Here is a 20,385-nt window from a genome sequence, read left to right on the forward strand (position 1 = left end):
GAATGTGATTTTCATAGCGAATTGTGCACACGTGTTGGAAAAACACCAACGATGCTTGCATAATACTAAGATTTTTTTTAACATTTTTTCAGATTTTACTGTGCTCGGACCCCTCAAAGAATAACAGTTGCGTCCAAGTGAAAGAAAAAAGAAAAACTATACTGTTCTCGAACCCCTCAAAGAAAAACTATACCCCCTGAAAAAAAAAATACTGTTCTCGAAGTCCGACCGACCCAGACTTTGGCGTCGCATCCATGGCGATCTTCGCTGGCCTTCTCACCTTCGTCTCCACCCTCCTCGCTCTCGCCCTCCGGCGCCTCTTCCGCCTCCTGCGCCGCCGCGCGCCCGACCCCGCGGCCGCGGCGGGGTTCTTCCACCCGTACACCAACGACGGCGGTGGCGGGGAGCGCGTGCTCTGGTGCGCCGTGCGCGCCGTCCAGGACCTCTGCCCCGACCTCCCCTGCGCCGTCTTCACCGGCGACGCGGACGCGTCCCCCGATGGACTCGCCTCCCGCGCGCTCGATCGCTTCGGTGTCCGCCTCCTCCGCCCGCCGCAGGTACGGCACGGCCCCATGGAGCGAAGTTTCTTGCGTAGTAGAAATTGGATCTCGGGAGACGGTCCTAGTCGTAGCTGCTTTGCTTCTTGCAAATTGAGCTTGCTTTAGTTCTGCAATGGACCCTCTTGCCGTTCTGATTGCTTTTTCTTGTAAATTTTTATCTGGACGACCTCCCGGTTAGTTTAACACTGCATTCTACTTCTGTTATGAAATGAGAAAAATGCAGTCTAGTGCTGTAGTACTACTTAACATACTGACATACTACTGCAAGTCTGCATCCAATTGGAACTTAATCAAAACAAATGTGGTGTACTGGCAAGAGCATTAAAATGTCTGAACTGCATTTTCAGGTCGTTTATTTGAACAAGAGAAAGTGGATCGAAGCAAGCACATATCCGCGCTTCACAATGATCGGGCAAAGTCTTGGCTCAGTATATCTCGCATGGGAGGCTCTTAACAAATTCACCCCGCAGTTTTACTTTGATACAAGTGGCTATGCTTTTACGTATCCACTGGCTTGGCTGTTTGGTTGCAAGGTCCTCTGCTACACTCATTATCCCACGATCAGTTCTGATATGGTCGAACGTGTTAAGCAGCGCAACTCAATGTACAACAACAACTCTCTTATCTCTGGAAGGTATGGGAACAATTTTAGATCCGATTCCTTTTATTGGAGCATGGTAATTTGGAAAACAGTGGTGCATTATTGTATCTGGGAGTTTAAAATCTTACTGTGCATGGTCAAAAGAATGTCCAAAAACGTGTTACTTAAACATGCATGTTCTCTTGGCCTAATCTATGATATGGTCGGTGTTCTTGACATATGTTTCTTTCCTCTTATGATATAGTCTGAATTAACAGAATTGTGCATCCACAAAGGAATAATATTCTTTATATTTTCAATAGCCTGTATCAATTATATCAACCATGCAAAACTAATTGGATGTTCTTTTGGTTGTAGCATTTGGTTATCTCGATGCAAAGTTCTGTACTAATTGGATGTTCTTTTGGCTGTAGCATTTGGTTATCTCGATGCAAAGTTCTGTACTAATTGGATGTTCTTTTGGCTGTAGCATCTGGTTGTCTCGATGCAAAGTTCTGTACTACACCATATTCAGTTGGTTGTATGGTTTAGTTGGCTCCTGTGCACATCTTGTGATGGTGAATTCCTCATGGACAAGATCCCATATTGTGAATATTTGGAAAGTCCCAGAGCGTACTAAGAGGGTATACCCTCCATGCGATACTTCCGCCCTGCAGGTATGTCCAGATTCCCATCAGTCACAATCAATTATGTGCTGTGATCATGTGGACATGTTATGAATGCAAGTCATCGACTAAAATTACTTCTGCATTCTTGTTGTTAGGCTAAAATCTAATTACACAAAAAGATTTGGTTTGTACTCACAATAAACATTTAATGAATAAAACAGATGCTTCCCCTGGAAAGATCAACAACACCTCCTATTCTTATATCAGTTGCACAGTTCCGTCCTGAAAAGGTATGTCAACTTACCATTGCATCAAAATCTGTTACAAGATCTTACAGCTCACTCACTAAAGTACCTCTACCCTTTTACTCTCTGCTCTCCTCAGGCCCATGGTCTTCAGTTGGAGGCATTTGCACTTGCTCTTGAAAGGCTAGATTCAGACTTTCTTAAGCCAAAACTTCAATTTGCTGGCAGTTGCCGGAATAAAGAGGATCTGGAAAGATTACAAAAGCTTAAGGACAGAGCTGTGGAGCTTCACATAGATGAGCTTGTAGAGTTCCACCAGGATATCTCTTACAGGTCTTGGTTTCGAAACTACAGCTAGAAACCACCTTTTCTTTGTCTAGTAATTAACAGGTATATTATTGCATGAAACAGAGACCTGGTACAGCTTCTTGGTGGTGCAATTTGTGGGCTCCATTCAATGACAGATGAGCATTTTGGAATAAGTGTCGTCGAGTACATGGCTGCTGGTGCTATTCCAATTGGTGAGTAACTGAGCAAGTATCCTATTGATCTCTGGTTGATGTCCTCAACTTCACTTTCCAAAGGATGCTATGCATGCTTTGCACTATAGCTGTTTAGTTCGAAGTTTTGGGTTACAGATTGCAATTATTATAAAAACATTACATTTTTCTTTGCTGTGAACAACAAATCCCTCGTTGAATGTACTCCACATTGCAATTTTTGGGTGTCAAAGGTAAGGCAAAGAAGAATTTTAGAACCATGAACCGAATGATGCTGCACTTGGAGCTGATCATGCTGGCATTTTATTTTTTTTGCGGGGGTGATCATGCTGACATTGAACATTTAATAACATATCCTATTTCTTGCAGCCCATAAATCTGCAGGACCAATGATGGATATTGTGCTAGAGGAGGACAGCCGCCAGACAGGGTTTCTGGCCTCCAGGAAGGAAGAATTTGCGGAGGCAATCCTCAAGGTCTTGAGGATGCCGGAGCCAGAGAGGCGAGAAATGGCGGCAGCAGCACAGAAGCGTGCTCAAAGGTTTTCAGAGCAGAAGTTTCATGAAGATTTCACTAAGGCGGTTCGCCCAGTTTTATTAGGACGCTCATAGCCTTTTGCTCTAATAGCCGAAAACATTAACAAGTTTAGCATGATGGAGATTCTGAGGTTTGAGTGCATCTGCAAAGTTCTAGCTTGAGCTTTTCCAGATTATCAGTGTTAGTTTTGTGTATCACACACACTGTTGTATAGAGAAGAACAAAAGAATGATATGATAAACTCTTGACTGTTTCTTTGGCACTATACTAGTACTGTATATTTTGGCCATATTTTGGCCCCAATATCTAAACTTGAGGAATTCAACTCCATGCATGAACACATTTCTAAAGTTATCCACATGAGAAAATCAAGTGTGGAAAGATTCTTGTAAGCCTCATCTGTGCATTCTTGCTGACGCCTGTTGGTGGCCTTGAGGTTGAAGAGTGGTGTCCATGGGAAAACTGGTGGAAAATTGGTACTCGTGCCATGTATGACAAAAGGGGTTAGGACCCCACCCTCTCAACTCGGGCTAAACGCCTGCGGTGGCGGCTCTGGAGGGGATGCAACGGCGACGAAGGCTCTGTTCTCTGAATCTCAATGCAAGTTTCATATGCAGTTGAGTTCTACTTTGAAGCACTACCAGCCGAGGTGCATGCAAGTTCGTTTCTGTTGTTATTACCACTGTTTCTCAAAATAAATTGGTAATTAAGCAAGTGATGGCCAGGGGTGGCTTCTCATATGAGCCATCTGCCATGCATGGAGCAAAACGAATTCCACAGCAACACAACCTAACTGCAAGTTGCAACCATGGAACACGTCAACAAAACTGGTCAGCCTATGCCATGTAGCAGATGGGCGCCAGGTCCAGGGAGCTCCACAGCAGCACGTCCCCGTCGCCGGTGACGTTAGCCTCCGGTGACGACGAGCTCGCCGCCTCTGTGAGGCTGCTGCCGCTGCTGCTGCTGCCTGAACACTCCTCTTGCATGGAAGCTTTACCCTCCTCTGCGTCATGATCAGCAGCAGCGACGGCTGGTTCTGAGGACTGCTCCGATGCTGGCTGCTGCACCGCCGCCCTCTGCTTCTTGCGGCACGCCTCGCGCAGGCCGGAGAGCTGATCGCGCGCGGCGGAGGCGCCGCCGCCGAGGCGCATCCTGAGGCACTCGGACACACCGCTGAGCGCGTAGAGCGACGCGGACACCTTCCTCTCGTAGTCCATCCTCCTCATCGCCTCCTGCACCGCCGTCGCAGGCTCGCCGTCCACATCGTTAGCCTCCACCGGCGCCGAGCCGCCGAGCTCGGCGGCGACCATCTCGAACGGGGAGCAGATTCCGGCGTCCTCGTCTTCCGCCACCGTCGGCTTGTCCATGAACTGGAAGTCCAGCTCCTCCTCCTCTTCCACCTCTTCTTCTTCCTCCACCTCTTCTTCTTCCTCCTCCATTTCTGGCGAGTTGTTGCACTCCTCGCTCAAAAAGTCGTCTACCTGGAAGCAGTACTCGTCGTCACGGCCATGGACGTATGATTCTTGGCACGACGATGTCGACGAGGACATCTGCTTCTGCATCTGCTGCTGTAGCAGCGCAGCCTCTTGCGGCGCCGTGGCGTCGTTGAGGAGGAGCTGCTGGTTGCGGGCCTTGAGGCGGAGGAGGAGGAGGTTGGAGACCTTGGAAGGCAACGCCGGCGCCTGCATCGACAGCATAGCCGGCGGCGGCGGCTGCAAGGCGGCAGGCGGCGAGGGGCGGGGCCAGAAGTTGGTGCGGGTGTTGGCGCCGCGGAGGAGGCAGGCGGCCTCGTCGTAGGCGCGGGCGGCCTCCTCGGCGGTGTCGAAGGTGCCGAGCCACACGCGGATCTTCTGGATCGTGTCCTTGATCTCCGCCACCCACCGGCCGGACGGCCGCTGCCGCACGCCCACGAACCGCTTCCTGCCCCGCTGCTGCTGCCTCGCCGCCGTCGTAGCCGCAACCGTGGACGTCGTCCACGCGTCCGTCGAAGCTAGTGATAGAGGTATGCCGACGTCGATGTCAGTGTCAGAGACGTCGTCGGATGCCTTGCGCTTCCTCGCCATGGATGGAACCATCGAGCCGGCTCGGCGTGGAGTATGGACTGGAGGCTGAAAAGAGATGATCAGGTCAGGGGTATATATAAGGGAGGAGAGGAGGAAGATGCCTTTTGTTGCTTGTGTTTGTGCTAGTCTAGCTCATTTGTGTATTCATATTAATTCATATAAGTTTACTAAGTATTTGCATGCAATGTGTTGCATTTATGTTGTTAATGGTGATGGGTTAGTACTTAGTAGCACTGATTGGGAGTACAAAAATTGCATTGCATTTGTTTAAGTTGTGGTGCTCAACAAATGGGGGGACAAGGATATCTAGTGAGAGAGATTGGATATCTAGTTAATTCATGTGTTCATGCTGTGAAAAGTTGTCTTTTGAATCTGCTTAGTTAAGGATGAGGGTGTGGTCGTGTTGGCCTAGTCATTGACAGGTTCATATGACTATACATATATGATTTACTTGGTGTGAAACTAGCTAGGTACACCTAGTCCTCTTGGATTTCAAAGTATGAGTGTATATCTTGCTGGCCTTTTTCGTAGGAGTGTGTTGATGCATGCATACTCAATATAGTATGAGAGCCAAGAAATTTTGAGTTCAAGACCTCTTTGATTCCTCATCAGGCTTAACTTTGGTGTGAAATGATCTGTATATGCAAGAAAGAAAGATGATTAAACCACTATACTAAGGCTCAAAGTTTGTATAGGGTAGACCTAAGCATGGGCAGCTCGGCTCAGCGGGTTGGCCCAAAGCCCGGCCGTCAAGTCATGACGGCTTTGAGCTCCAATTTTTAAACCCGCCCAAAAGCCTAAAATTCTTTTAAAAAAGATATGGTGTTAAAAAAATAGAAGGAATGTTGTTTTTATTACTAAACAAATCATTTCGTAGTACCAAATTAATATAATTATATTTCTCGCCCCTCTGGTCAGATGAGATTGGTTGGCATTTTCAGGTTGTTGCAACTCAGCCTAAAAAAATGATTCAGGTCTAGTACGACGAGGAAGGGGTGGCAGGGTCAAAATGCCAGCGTAGGCTATTTTCGTACAACCCCTCCTATCACGGACGAGACTTGCCTGCTCCCCTCCCGTGTGCCCATCCGTGCTCCCGCATACGTGGCTTGATTTGATTGGAACAAAATAAGACCCGGCCCCACCCCTTAAAATCAGGGGGGGGGGGGGAAGATGATTAGATTAGAAAAAAAAAGCTGTTGGATGAGGTGGGAGCACGGATGGGAGCACGGAAAGGGAGCAGGCAAGCCGGATCCTCCTACCACAACACCACCTTGCCATGCATGTTCCCTCATCATTCATGCTACTTAGCCGGGGTAGAGGCGAAGCCATCCGATAGTGATGACCCCTTACCCACCTTTCATCCCAACACGTGAATTCTGGTGGTATGGTGCTTCCCCTTAAGGCCTCGCTTGGTTGGTCGTTTTGCAGCCAATTACACGTGGAAAAGATACCTCCGTAACGAAATACCTCCGGAGTACTTGGATTGTCGTTTCCGCATTGTAAATTTTACCCCTGGTTTTACGTTACAGTTGTAATCCGCTGGTAATCCGCCTGTTTCCAAAACACTGCTCCTTCCGTCGTTTTTCCTCGTATCAGCAACCAAAGCAAGCTCCGCAGCCGCCGCCTTTCACCGGAGACACCACTGTCAAACTCAAGGGCCGTCGGCCCGTCGCCTCTTGCAGTCCTGCCACATCGCCGCCGAGCTTCGGACTGACGCTGCCGCCGCGTCCGTGACGTCGCCGGAGCGCCTTCTCGCACCGCCGCCGGAGCACCTCCGCGCGCCGGCACTGCAGCCAGATCCCGCAGCCGTCATGGCCCCGCTCCGCCACAGGGAGGGCCGAGGAACACGGGCATGGTGGGGGCGTCTAGCTGGCACCGTCGGCCGCCGGCCTTGCAGTTCATTGTGTTCCCGCCGCCAACGACACAACGCATGGGAACACTCCCTGAACCAAGTGAGAAACAAGACGAACCAAGCGCGCTGTAGACTCCCCTTGTATATCCGGTTGTATTTTACTGATCTCCAGTAATTTACAGGGGTAATCAATATACACTTGTAAAACTTTACAGGGAATCCAAGCGGGGCCTAAGTATGCTTCATCTCTTATTTAGATCACTCCTGTCTCACCACGATGTGGCTACACCAATCATTCCTCATGCGATCAGAATTGAAAGTCGTCCATGAATCGAGCATTTTGACATGACCAGATTGCTATTGATATTATTGTAGGATCGTGATCATAAAAACACTTGATATGAATGGTGTGAAATCACCATTTCTCTCTCTAGAATACACCCTGTGAGATGTATCATAGTACATATAATTGATGCCAAGATACATTATAACAGGATCGCTGGCTCGAGGCCCATTTAAGGGCTGGGTTTTCAGGATATAATACTTCAAATACAAACCTTACATGAAGACAGTTATATTATCGTATGTTGTGCATTGTTAACCTCTCAAAACATTAATTACACCAATGTATTTTATCATACCGGGTTTGCGACGTAGATCATTGTCGCGCAAGAATTTGATGTTTGTCACTTTCACCGTAGCAATGAAAGGGGAATAATGCAGGACATGTACACTGCTCTTTGACCAGTTCGGCGACATCCAGATATTACCTTTTGGCGATTAGCTCATGTCTTGGTGTGCAAAATCCAGGGCATTTTGGCGATGATGTGTGTATGGCCCATATTATATACATGCGGTGCAATATGAGACCTCGGTTGAGCAACTAGGTAGTTTGGTAGTGTGTTCTTTGATTGAGCCAACTTGGCTCTTCTTATTGTTAAGTAGCTTGCTTAGCAGTGCACACTACTTGGATTGCAACGTCAATGGAAAGGTTAAAAAGTGGGAGTTGATGATCTCACTTTGTACTACCAGAAAGTGTGCAGTGAAGTTGATGTTTTGCAGTCCCACTAGGACACTCACATAGCAAGACCACAAGTGATGGTATCTGAAAAAGAGATGTCATAAAATTTTGTAACTGTCTTAGAGCATCTCCAACAACGGTGGTAAATACACTCACATAGCCCGGATGCTCTTAAGCATAGTCCAAGTGACATAGCCCGGACGCCGCAAACTGCTTCTTGCTCAGTAGTCAGTACAGTAGTAGTACTATCTTGGTTCGAAATACATGATTTTGACAGTGATGGCCTCGAATATACATCTTTTGTTCTTGCTTTTCACATGCACGGTATTTTTTGTGCTAAATCTGAATGTTGTTTTCATCTTACTGTGAGTAGTTTTTAAATACCTTGACAGACAAAAAAAATTGCGAGGGCTCAACAGACAAACTTACACAAATTTGACCGTCACATTTTCTAAGACTAGCATGTATTCCCTCTGTATCCCGCAAAAAAATACTCCCTCTGTAAAAGTTTACTCCCTCCGTAAGCGTAAGAAAATATAAGAGCGTTTAGATCACTGCCTATATATCTTTACGGAAGGAGTATAAGACATTTTATTTTAGATCAAAAGGAGGTATATGTCCTTGCATAGGTCATCAATTGACGGTGTGTGAGTATGTGCGTGTGGTGGTGTCGCTATATATGTCTATTCTGTACTACGCGGTGTTCGTAAAAGGAATCTAGTTAACTTGCATAATAACACACGACCAAGTCAGTAGTCACTACGTGCGTGTGCTTTTTATTTACATGATTTCCAAATTTCCGTTTTCACAGTTCCCAAAGCACGCTGAGCTGCAGCCATGGAGTTTAACGCCTGTGTCCAAGAGCGACGACGTAAGCAGAACAAAACAACAGCCCTAGGGGTTGAAATTCTTGACCCCTAACCGGTTTCTTAATCAGCCATAGCGGGGGTTAAAATTAAATCCGGCTGTCAATTCGTTTTTGTTCCCACCCGTCCGCGTTTTGTCATGCATGACGACGACGGTGCCTCCGATGCGCCTCCCTCACAACAATTGAAAATTGAAGATCATCCTCTGATGTTCTAAGGAGTATTTTGGTGGCATATGCCAGTACTCTTGATGTCCTCGTCACAATTAGGACATGCAACTTGTGAACGTCTAGCGGTTTGGCCCCAGCTGCGGACTGAGCTTCTCGACCTTTGTAGCTGGCCATCTTTTTTGTCCTGGACTCCTGGTCAGGTCTACCTATCTGTGATATGGTTGACAAGGTCAAGCTTGCAACTGCACTGGGAATTCCATGAGTTTTGGCCACGAAATAGAGATCAGGAAATATTATCATTGTGTCACATCAGAATGCCTTTTGGTGCTCTGTGACCCAGGATACGTGAGCTGATGGTTTAACGAGTAAATGACAGTGACTAGGTACAAAGGAAGGCGTGTCATGGAGCACTGTTCAATCTACCCGTGAAGAGGACAAATGGCGCACCACTGTTAGCCAATGGTTTACACGGACTGTTTGGCTTACCAAGTTAGCATTAGCATTAGGGGTCCTGCAGTACCTGCACATTTTATATGACAGAGGACAGGAGAGCCAAATGGCACAAGATTTGCCCAAGATAGGTTACCAGAGTGCTACCTTGAGTTCTCTCCAAGTGGCAGCCAACCAATCACATAATTTGTTCTTTGGGGTCCAGCCAAGCAGTACAATAATCGGTCATGGAGGAAGCATAATTGATCCACGACGAGGCAAACTCTACTGAGTCTGATATCAGTTAAGACAAAGCAGTAACGCATAATCCTGCTCCCGTTCAGCCTTCTCGGTTGATCTGAATTGTTATTTTGGGTCATTTTGACGCCTTTGTGTCTCTCAAATGTACCCAACAAAGATATGCTTGCATCAGTTGATTGTACCACATATATGATGAAAAAAGAAGGAGCGCTTGACCAGTATGGTTTTGATATGGCGGCAAGACATTTTCAGAGCCAGTGTAGTGTGAATGTAGAGTATGCGGCTGTCGACTGACCTCAGCGTATAACTGGGTAGTAGCACAATGTAGGCGTAGATAGAACACCACACCATGATCGGTTCCATACCATAGCAGGCTATTTAGAGAAACTCAGCCTTGACGTCGAAGTAGCATAAATATACTCAGATTGGCCAGATCTAAATGCACTTAAAAAAGGACTGAAGGAGAAAAACCTGGTCCTCCTGATCACACAGCTCCAGCCTCCAAGTGGCAAACAATCTCATATGGGTTTACACCGACCACTATCACATGGCTTCTTGCTTGCCATATTAGCACTAGAGATCCTCCTGCAGTACCTACACATTTTATATGAACAAGATAAAAGGATAGCCAAATGGCACAAGATTGCCCAGGACAGATTATCAGAGTGCCACCTCCGTATTCTCTCCAAGTGGCCAACCAATCACACAATTTGTTCTTTGGGGTTCGGCCAAGCAGTAGAGTAATCGGTCATGGTGGAAGCATAATTGATCCAAGACAAGGCAAACTCTATTGAATCTGATATCAGTTAAGACAAAGCAGTAACGCATAATCTTGCTACTTTGGGCCATTTTGACGACAGCATATCTTTGTTGGGTACATCTGAGAGCCGTTGAGAAAAAAATAACACCTGGCCAGGTTGAAGTAGTATGGTTTTGCGATGCCAAGACATTTTCAAATGCAGTATGAATGCAGAGTAGTATGAGCTTGTCAACTGACCTCAGCGTATAACTGGGTAATAACAGAATATGGGTGCAGAATGCCGCACCATGATCGGTTCCACACCGTAGCAGGCTTTTGTGTTTAGAGAAACTCAACCTTGACGTTGAAGTATCATAAATATACCCAGAGCGGCCATATTTAAATGCACTTAAGAAGGACTGAAGGAGGAAAAACAGCAGCTCCTGATCACATTGCTCCAAGTGGCAGAAAATCTCATATACTGAATTATATGGAGTAAAACAACATCCACATAAACACATAGTTAGAAGGGACAGTAAGTAGGTTGCATGGAACTTAAGATCTACAACTTGCGTGGTCGGTTCAAACAGTTTGCATTGCCAACCCAAAACTTAAGGGAAAATGTATTATTCATCTCTACAAAGCGAGCACCAAATCTGATACACAAAATTATGCACAGCAAACTCCTCCAAGAAAAATATACAACACAATAATACAAGAATTTATGTCCTAAAGAAAAATGTACAACATAATAATACAAGGATTCATGTCCTAAGTTTTGCTTCACCGTGTAAAAAAACACAACAAGAAGCACACCTGTACTGTTATATGTACCTGATCATCAAAAGCCCAAAATCAAACAAAAATCTCACACCGTGGGAGCCAGGATGCCACCTATGACTTGTCTGGATCTAGACAGAAGACAAGAGTGGTGAAGTACGTTCATCAGAGTTTGAAGACCGCTGGATAGGCTTCAGTGCCGGGTCACAGTAGGCTGTTTCAAGGCTGCTGAAGAACTCTGCCATCTCTGGTTTGCTTTGTTCTTGTATATCTTTGTTTACCAATGACTGCATGAACAAAAGTGAGACATGAAGGGTTTGTATGCCACAGAAATGATATCTAAAGATTCCGAATAAGAAAACAGCAGCTGCTGTTGCTAAGGTAAACAGGTGCACACATAGAGTGGCCTCCTATGCATTTACAAAAGGAGAAACTAATAAAAAAGTACCTCGGTAGAGTATGCTTCGAAGATGGGGTAAAATCGGTTTCCACAGTATGCATAGAACAGAAGTGTGAGAATTGGCAGAGGCACCAGCAGACTTGAACCAAGTGGAAATTCCTTTACTCCAAATACTCCGATTGAAATCAAATGCATCAGCACAAGAGAAAATATGGTTGCATTGTGCACAATGGGCCAAAATCTTCCACCGGTGTCATACTTGGGTGCATACACATTACAAAGCTGCATTTGTAGTAGCAAAGTTACAAACTGTAGATACTTAAACTGATGAATGATAAAGTTAAACATATGCAAATTGCTATATCCAGTTTATAAAGCTGAAGCAAGTATTTCACTACTTCTGACAAATTTATCCAGCAGTAAAGAACAATTGCACATGGAAAATGTCTTCTACTTGGCAATTTTGACCCAGCAAAATTATCTCGTGGTGCAGTCACTCCTCAGAACAGGTGTAACCAGGACACCTGATATACTACTGTCAGCCTCCCCATATATGGAAGTATAGTTCAATCAACAACTATATTTTCCATATTCCATATTTAATTTTACATAGTTTCAAGGCATGTCCACGTTTATCAAGAAAGGTTCTAGTTAAATTCCACCACTAGATGATCTAGTTCATCTTCCAGAAAGGAACACTTTGGTTCTGTCCTAAACATATTAAGAGAAAGGTAGGCTTGCATCATACGCCTTAGACCACATCAATTTGATTTTATCCGCTCATAAATGGCGACAGCAATGAATCAATCATTGCAACACTGGCGGCCAAATCCAGGAAATATCTATCCAAAGTTCCTCAAAACAGTAATTCACTACCCAAAATTTGGGAAGACCTAGATATTGAAGTCCACATTTCAACCTCCATGCACAAAGAGATCACGCCTATGTTTTTAAAGCGTCCCTAAGGCGACGCCTAGGCGACGCCTAGGCGTCGAAGCGCTCCCCCTCCGCTTTGGAAAATCGACCGCTTTGGGCGCCTAGGCGTCCAAAGCGCCCGCCTAGGCGTCGCCTAGGCGCCAAAGCGCCCCCCCTCCCTAAGGCGGTAAGGCGTCGCCTTAAAAACATAGGATCACGCTACGATGTGTAGCAGCAACAGGAAGCTAAAAGGGGCGATTAATAATCTGCAGCGTTTTCACCTGATTGCGAAATATGAAGTAGCCAAGGCAGAAGTAAGTCAACACAAATGGGAGGATAAGTGGAGCTACAATGGAGTACGTGAGCCCGAGAAGTCCAAACAAGAGAATCCGAGGAATTTCACTATGATAGTGCATCGATGGAGCTTCTGAGTCTTCCCTCTTGCAACACTTTGCGCAGCTCCCCCACAAGTGATACAGAAGGGCAGAAGTTTGAGTGAGTTCTGATGTTATACTTGTCCACGAAGTCACCACATATGCAATAAAGAAAGATGCCTGCAGAATCATCATGAAACCAATGATTGTTTAGCAACACACGTGCTCTGGCATGGACTAATACCATGTGCCACAGGTGAAAATTGTGTAAGCAGGTATATATTGAAATGGATAAGTAGCCACAGCAGGAAGGACGTAGACAAAACAAAGAACGTTGATGAAGGCTAAGGTTTGGAAGCCTGTTATTAAAGCTATTGACGAAAAAACAAAGTACAAAACTGTATCCATGTAACTGTATAAGTATATTATCCATGTCAACAGAAAGGTTATTGTCCATGTTCTATGAAGCTTGGAGGGGAGAGCACGATCTCAGAAGCAACTCGTGGTAGCTTTCTCGTAGTATACACCAAAATGAACTTGTCATGCTGACGACAATCAAAAAACACATGCCCTACCTGTGCAGGTACAACAACCGCAAGCCGTTCAGGTATTTTCTTTGGATCAACGAATATGTTAAGTTGATTTAAGGCTGATCCAGTAAGAACATTTGCAAAGAACACAGTCCATATGGTAAACCGAAGCATTTTGTTGCAAGCACTTCTCTCAATCCCACTGACAGACACAAATCCTTGCATGGTCGAAAATAGCTTCATTATTGAGGGCACATAAGAGGAAAGGAAGTGAAGAATGACACTGGGAAGATACCCAGTAACCAATTGACTGACAATGGCTCTGGAAAGATCAAAGAAGACAAAGGTCAGGTGTTTAGCCATTCTGATGTGCCATACATTAGATAAATAAAACCAACATAATAAGAACGGATAGCACTAGTATCACTAATTCAGCATCTGAGCATATATGCTGACTAGGCCCTTTCCAGATAACAAAATAAAGAACCAATGAGAGAAACATATATGATTATAATCTATGAACAGAAACTAACATTTCCAGTATGTTCCTCAGGAAAGGCAGCCATGCCTCAAGTTGCTCCATATAAGTGAGCCCTTGAATAAATCCCACAACTAGAAGAAACACGATTATGAGAAGAACTGAAGCTACAAATACTACAAATTTGGATATCCACCGTTCCATGAATGATGTAGAAAAGGAAGGCCAATAAACATCATGAGGATCAGGAGCATGCTCAGTTTGCCACTCAGTTGGATTGTCTGACTGCCTTATGTAAATTGCATTCGCTGAAGCATATCGAGATTTGAATGAAACAAAAGCAGCGGGAATCTCCTGAAGAGTTATGAAACATCAAGTATAGATAAGAGAATATCAATATGTTTGCACTTCATTTGTCAGAACCAAAGGACAACTAGGAAGATAAACTAATCAATACACCATAGTTAACTTAGCCAAGACCAAAGGAAAAACAGAAATACATACCTGTCTCCTAGTAGCATCTGATTGTTCCATTCTAACATTTTCCTCTAGGTCTGCCAGCCTTTTCTGATATTTCCCAATAGGATTATTTCTTCCAAATAGTCCAAGAAACTTTTTTGGAGGGTTGTCAGCAGAAGGTCGTTGTGGTACATATTTTAGGTTCTTTAGCTTTGTCCACATAATTTCGGTCTCATTCTGGATAGAAATCAAACAGGCAATCAGAAGAAGTGAAACGGGACACTGTTCAACAAGCTAGAATGCAGTGTTCCTTACGAAGTTCAGGAGAGCAAACAAACCAGTGTGCCATTACTATCATATACATCTAGGGGAGATGAGCAAAGTTTTTTTCACATGAAAATAAAATGTTCTAAGAAGGTTAGAAGTATGAGGATAAGCATCCAGTTGGCATGCTTATATAGAAAATCAGTAACTAGTTAATTACTACATGCATATGTGAAATCGTCGACCCAGAACACTTCACTGGACATATATGACATCCAGTATATTGCTTTGAGAATAAATGCATACAAAAAATCTACTAACAGATTTGTTGTCAAAAAAGAATGCTATATTGTTATGTGTAGAGTAAGAATGCTATGTGGTAAGCTTATAAAATTTTGACATCCATGAAAGTTGACCTATGCAAATATTGCATACTGAGTGCATTAAGATCACGTTGTAAAAAATATACAAATTAATACATACTGAGTTGATGAAGTTAAAATAAATTCAACGAAACACGGTTGTTCATGACTGGATTGAAATGCATGTCTTCCAAACCTCATGCTAGTATTTTTCATACAACTATATTCCCCAGCAACCCTTATGTCATGTAAGAAGTCGATAGACAGCCCATATAAACGTTTTATTAGGACCATTGATGATTCATGGACATCTGTTCATAATTATGCAATACAAATGTATCCAAAGGAACTGAATCTTACAAGAAGGCGGCGGAGTTTGCCAGTTTGATGAACAACAGTATGTGACAAGTAGGTGGATGAATGATACTCTTTGAAGAACTTATCAACAGCATCACTCACAGAACCACCATCAGTTATAGGGATAGCTCGAACCAGAACTGTGAAATACTGGGGTAGTGGCTTCGATGTCATAAAATACTCGAGCCTCTTGCCAGAAATATATCTGTACTCCTGCAAAGAAAAAACACAAAGTATTGCTTACAGAGAAAACTGAAACCAGTCAAGCACCAATTTTTTTTACAAACAAAGTATGTAATAAACAGATGCCAGATCCAATGAGCATTTATTCATTATAAAAGGATAGTGTGTTCTGTCCAACTGATACTCTGATACACAAGGAATCATGTTACAAATGAAGAAAGAAAATGCAAATTAAAAACTAAACAAAAAAGTATAAGAAACATTAAATTACTTACATAATAGAGCAGGTAGCATGCGACTCCAGTTATGATGTACACAGCAGAGAAGTGAAGCCATAATCTGTGAACCACGTTACCACATGTAATAAGCATGACTTAGAGCTCAGAAAGGAAGATAATTTCCAATAGAAACATCTAATTAGACTCCAACGAAATGTTTTGCATAAGCAAGAAGCCCTGGAGAATGCCACGACGTGAAGCCCCCGTGATTAGAGTGGTTAGAGCTGTTCCACACCATCCTAATCAAATTCTATGTACTGAATACTTAACAATGTTTCTTTTTTAAAACAGAGATGCGGCATCATCTATTAACCTACAGTTCTACATGTTATAAAACAACATAACTGATATGAATAGCTGTAGATATCTGAATTCTGGAATAGCTACCTAATTTTGATTACACTGGCCATTTAATATGTAGAAAACACAAAACGATTATATCACATGACAAAGCGCATGGACATTGGCCATCAGGTTCATCAACACTAGACAAGCACTCAGAAAAATGCAACTCCTTATATGCACTCCATGAAATAAAAAACTGCAGCACGAGGAGAATTAACCTCCTAATACCAAACCTGAACGGCATAAACAGTACTATTAGTTAAGTAAACTACTCTAGAATTATATATCATGGGGTTGAAATTCACCTTCAGACACTAACCATGACATGTAGAACTCCCAAAATAAGTGCACCAATATTATAGAAGATCAGGGGTTGAAATATCTCACTTATTGGACCCGTCCTGGACATTGGAGATACTCAAGACATCGACGGACTTGCTGGGCAGGTCGGTGAAGTCGATCAGCTGCAGCTGGTCCCCCATGAAGTTTATCGGCATGAGCACGCCGACGCCCACCACAGCGACTACGGCGAAAAGCCTGATGCTGCAGCATCCCATAGCCCCACAGCACCCTCGGATTCAGTAACAAGGCGAAGGGAACGAAGAAACACAGCGAGAGGGGATGGGGATTTGGGAGCGGGACCTGAAGACGAAAATGCGGACGAAGATGACGCCGTCGAGCCCCGCGGCGGCATGGATGTCGTCCTCGGAGCGGCGCCACGCGGCGGCGAGCCAGGACTCGAGCGGCGCGTAGGGGCGGCGGGGGGCGTACACGGAGACGAACGGCGGGCGGCGGCGGAGGAGCGAGTAGGCGGAGACGAGCAGCACGGTCAGGCCCAGGTTGACGCCCACCGCCGTCGCGAGCGCCGACACGATCATCTCGCCGGCGAGTCACTGAGCCTTCTCCCGAGGGGCTAGAATCTTCCGCGGCGAGATGGGGCCCAGCGGTCAGTCGAGTTCAAAATCATCTGCTACTAGTACGCTGTTACCATTATCACACGAAGACTTGAGGTTGGAGGTTGTTGACGATTAAGTCCGTGGGCCCGTGATGTCGGCAGGCCACGTGGCACCGGAGCGTGACGCGATGGTCGGCGTGGGTCTATCCGGAAGGGGGACATGTGGCACCTGCATTGTTTCGAATACACATTCCTGCCGATACGTGTTCCTTCCCCGGTTAACGTGTAATTGAAAACACACAAATAGAAAGGAACACCAAAGTAAGAAATGGTATGACTAAAAATAAATGCGCGCTTTGTCGCACCATTATGACAAATATATTTTTCATCCCTCAGTTGGTAGCGAAGTCTAGATTTAGTCCTTAATTTTAAAACCGGACTGCTTACACTCTCAACTCTTAAAACCGGACAAATTAGTTCCTTGTCTCGGTTGTTTCGGTATCACTGCTGACTCAGCGTGGTTTTGACCGGTCTTCGTCCACACGACAGTATTTCATTCTCCCATCTTCTTCCTTCTCACATTGGATTATTGGGCATTTCATCGAACACATTGCATGCATTGAGTGTGCCGTCCACGGCAAACCCACACGAGTCCCTTTAGCCAGCCACGATGCCTCTAATCTACCTCGCTAGCAACCTCGAGCTTGCTGCACCTCGCTGGACATCACAATCCCGTTCTACCTCGCCGGATACCACGGCCCACGGTCGCTCCCGCTTCATGATGGATGAAGGAAAGTGGGCGGCGTCACCATGGTGGCCGCGGAAGATGAAGGCAAGCCACGCGGGCGGTGACGCTACCTCATGCTCGTCCTCGATCTCCTCTTCTCTATTGCTTGAGAGCACGTGATCTGTCGGGTGCGCGGGCGAGGGATCCCAGTCTACGGCCGGCGCACGAGGAGAAGCTCAAGAGCACGTCAGGCATCTCCAGCTGGTGCTCAGCACCACGAGCATGTTGGGCGGGGTGGCAGCCCTCCCGTACAGCAACAACGGAGCACATGTACACCATGTACACAGCCAAAAAAGGGACGAGGCAGCGTCGCCCATGTACACCATGTACGCTCTCATACAACATCCTAAGACACTAGGGATAAAAACTAATGACACATTTGGTTGCTCGCATTTGGGCCAACCAGACCCGTGCAGGACGAAAATATGATGTTTGGTTGCCTAGGCTACACCCATGTCTCGACCCGCATGGAATTTAAAGCAGTCTCGAGCCAGGCCCGTGAGCTACTGCCGAATCGGCAGTTTCTCCACAGCCAGGCTGAGCGCGGCCACACGTGGTTCTTCACTGCACGCCTCAGGGAGCGCGGGAGATGGACAAGACGACTCATAACTCCCCCTCTCTTATCTCACCACCCACTCCCTTTCACACCACGCTTCCTCACTCTTCTCTCACCACCCGTTGATCTCCTCTTCTCTCCTCCGATGAGTCGCCCGCTATGGCGACGTCCGCTGACCCCCATCAGCGGCGGCAACAACCACATCCATGAGCGGTAGGTTGTTGGGTTGGCAAACTTTGAGGTCGATCTCATGCGGGCTTTGCGCGTGTCGTCTCCTCTTTGCACCAGACCGCCTCGTCCAGCCAATGCGATGACGGCCGCTCCGGCTCCACCTCCGTTTCCGGACCTCGTGGTCCTGGGTTCGGTGGCACCGCCGGAGGGGGTGGCCACCGTGCCACTGCTCGGAACTGAAAGTGCGTTATATCGACTGGAGGGGGGGTGAATAGGCGATTTTTACAAATTTGTCACTGAGGAAATTCTAAGTGAGGAATTTCCTAAGCGACGAACTACAAGCAGCAGAATAAGTACTCGGGTGCAAGTGTAACATGGCAGTAACACAACCATCATGATGATATGAAACAAGCTCAGAGTACATGTAGCATGAAAATAGGATAAGCAGGTTGAAGATAAGATGATTGAAGAAATGGGATTGAGGAAATTGAGAAAGTCTTCAGTCAAAGTCTTCAAACAATAACGATCAAGTTCATCAACACATGAATGAGGAAATGAAAGGGTTGAGGAAGTAGAACTAGTAGCTTGGTGAAGACAATGATTTGGTAGACTAGTTTCAACTGTTGTGATAGTTGTATGTTTGGTTGGAGCGTCTAGGTATTTAAACCTGAGGACACACAGTCCCGGACACACAGTCCTCACCATATTCTCCTTGAGCTAAGGTCACACAGACCTCGTCCAATCACTCTTCGTAAGTCTTTAGGTGACTTCCAAACCTTCACAGATTCGGTCACTCGGCGATCCACAATTCCTCTTGGATGTTCTAAACCATAAAGCCTAACCGTTTGGACGATGCACAGTCCTTAAAGGTAACAAGCGTCGGTTCCACATAGGTTCAATCTCTTTAGTGATGCTCAACCACTTTGGGTTGTAGGTGTTTGGGTTTGGGTTTCCTCAGTGATGATTTTCGCTCAAAGTCCTCAGAGGATGGGATGCTCTCAATGACAAGTGTCAGTTTCTCTCGGAGCAGCCAACCAGCTAGTGGTTGTAGGGGGCGGCTATTTATAGGTGGAGAGCAGCCCGATATGATAAGACATAAATGCCCTTCAATGATATGACCGTTAGGTCACTGGTATGCATCGGTGCTATACAAACAGTTTTTAACCGCTTTCCGCGATGACATTTGGAACTGTCGCCAAGTGAGTGTGGGCGATAGGGGGGTCCTTCCCACATGACCCAGAAACCATTGGGGATAGGCTCTCCTGGGACACAGGCTAGGGCAAAATGAGCTCGTGTGCGATCGGGCGAGGCATTGAAACCCAATCATTTCCGTTCGTATGTACATCCCACATGGTGAATCCCAGAAAAACATTCCCGTTCATATGTATATCACACACAGTCAATCCAAGGAATACGTTTCCGTTATTATGTACATCCCACATAGTCAATCCAGGGAAAACGTTTCTGTTCGTATGTATATCACACACAGTCAATCCAAGGAATATGTTTCTGTTCTTATGTACATCCCACACAGTCAATTCAGGGAAAACGTTTCCATTCATATGTACATCCGAGGGAGTCCTGGACTAAGGGGTCCTCGGGCGTCCGGCCTGTTATCCATGGGCCAGACTGATGGGCTGTGAAGACATGAAGGCCGAAGACTGTACCCGTGTCCGGATTGGACTCTCCTTGGCGTGGAAGGCAAGCTTGGCGACCGACTATGAAGATTCCTTCTTATGTAACTAACTCTATGTAACCCTAGACCCCCCCGGTGTCTATATAAACCGGAGGGGTTAGTC

The 20,385-nt window shown here is 45.7% G+C and overlaps 3 protein-coding genes across 3 annotated transcripts; 1 reads left to right on the plus strand and 2 right to left on the minus strand.

Annotated features, from left to right (window-relative positions):
* Nucleotides 1-254: 254 nt before the first annotated feature.
* On the plus strand, nucleotides 255-3,379 carry LOC119299522 (GDP-Man:Man(3)GlcNAc(2)-PP-Dol alpha-1,2-mannosyltransferase-like). The gene is made up of 7 exons (XM_037576728.1): nucleotides 255-557; nucleotides 908-1,194; nucleotides 1,631-1,817; nucleotides 1,991-2,059; nucleotides 2,154-2,347; nucleotides 2,426-2,535; nucleotides 2,884-3,379. The coding sequence occupies exons 1-7, from the start codon at nucleotides 255-257 to the stop codon at nucleotides 3,123-3,125; spliced, it is 1,392 nt and encodes a 463-aa protein (XP_037432625.1). The 3' UTR covers nucleotides 3,126-3,379.
* A 302-nt stretch (nucleotides 3,380-3,681) lies between these two features.
* On the minus strand, nucleotides 3,682-5,117 carry LOC119297036 (ethylene-responsive transcription factor ERN1-like). The gene has a single exon (XM_037574995.1). The coding sequence runs from the start codon at nucleotides 5,112-5,114 to the stop codon at nucleotides 3,888-3,890; it is 1,227 nt and encodes a 408-aa protein (XP_037430892.1). The 5' UTR covers nucleotides 5,115-5,117; the 3' UTR covers nucleotides 3,682-3,887.
* Nucleotides 5,118-11,063: 5,946 nt separating this feature from the next.
* Nucleotides 11,064-17,158, minus strand: LOC119299523 (CSC1-like protein HYP1). The gene is made up of 10 exons (XM_037576729.1): nucleotides 16,820-17,158; nucleotides 16,565-16,720; nucleotides 15,830-15,893; nucleotides 15,375-15,584; nucleotides 14,434-14,625; nucleotides 13,985-14,283; nucleotides 13,497-13,773; nucleotides 12,829-13,101; nucleotides 11,681-11,914; nucleotides 11,064-11,519 (listed from the first exon to the last, which is right to left on the minus strand). The coding sequence occupies exons 1-10, from the start codon at nucleotides 17,053-17,055 to the stop codon at nucleotides 11,364-11,366; spliced, it is 2,097 nt and encodes a 698-aa protein (XP_037432626.1). The 5' UTR covers nucleotides 17,056-17,158; the 3' UTR covers nucleotides 11,064-11,363.
* Between the last annotated feature and the right edge of the window lie 3,227 nt (nucleotides 17,159-20,385).

The sequence above is a fragment of the Triticum dicoccoides genome, chromosome 5A (genome assembly GCF_002162155.2).
Source record: "Triticum dicoccoides isolate Atlit2015 ecotype Zavitan chromosome 5A, WEW_v2.0, whole genome shotgun sequence".
NCBI classification, from domain to species: Eukaryota; Viridiplantae; Streptophyta; class Magnoliopsida; order Poales; family Poaceae; genus Triticum; species Triticum dicoccoides.

What these genes read in the sequence shown, in the direction of transcription:
- LOC119299522 (XM_037576728.1), top strand. Translation starts at nt 255, where the DNA reads ATGGCGATCTTCGCTGGCCTTCTCACCTTCGTCTCCACCCTCCTCGCT. An exon ending in AACTCTCTTATCTCTGGAAG is followed by an intron (nt 1,195 to 1,630) that starts GTATGGGAACAA and finishes TTTTGGCTGTAG; the next exon opens with CATCTGGTTGTCTCGATGCA. An exon ending in CACAGTTCCGTCCTGAAAAG is followed by an intron (nt 2,060 to 2,153) that starts GTATGTCAACTT and finishes TGCTCTCCTCAG; the next exon opens with GCCCATGGTCTTCAGTTGGA.
- LOC119297036 (XM_037574995.1), bottom strand. Translation starts at nt 5,114, where the DNA reads ATGGCGAGGAAGCGCAAGGCATCCGACGACGTCTCTGACACTGACATC.
- LOC119299523 (XM_037576729.1), bottom strand. Translation starts at nt 17,055, where the DNA reads ATGATCGTGTCGGCGCTCGCGACGGCGGTGGGCGTCAACCTGGGCCTG. An exon ending in GTCCAGGACGGGTCCAATAA is followed by an intron (nt 15,894 to 16,564) that starts GTGAGATATTTC and finishes CGTGGTTCACAG; the next exon opens with ATTATGGCTTCACTTCTCTG. An exon ending in CATGCTACCTGCTCTATTAT is followed by an intron (nt 15,585 to 15,829) that starts GTAAGTAATTTA and finishes TTTTCTTTGCAG; the next exon opens with GAGTACAGATATATTTCTGG.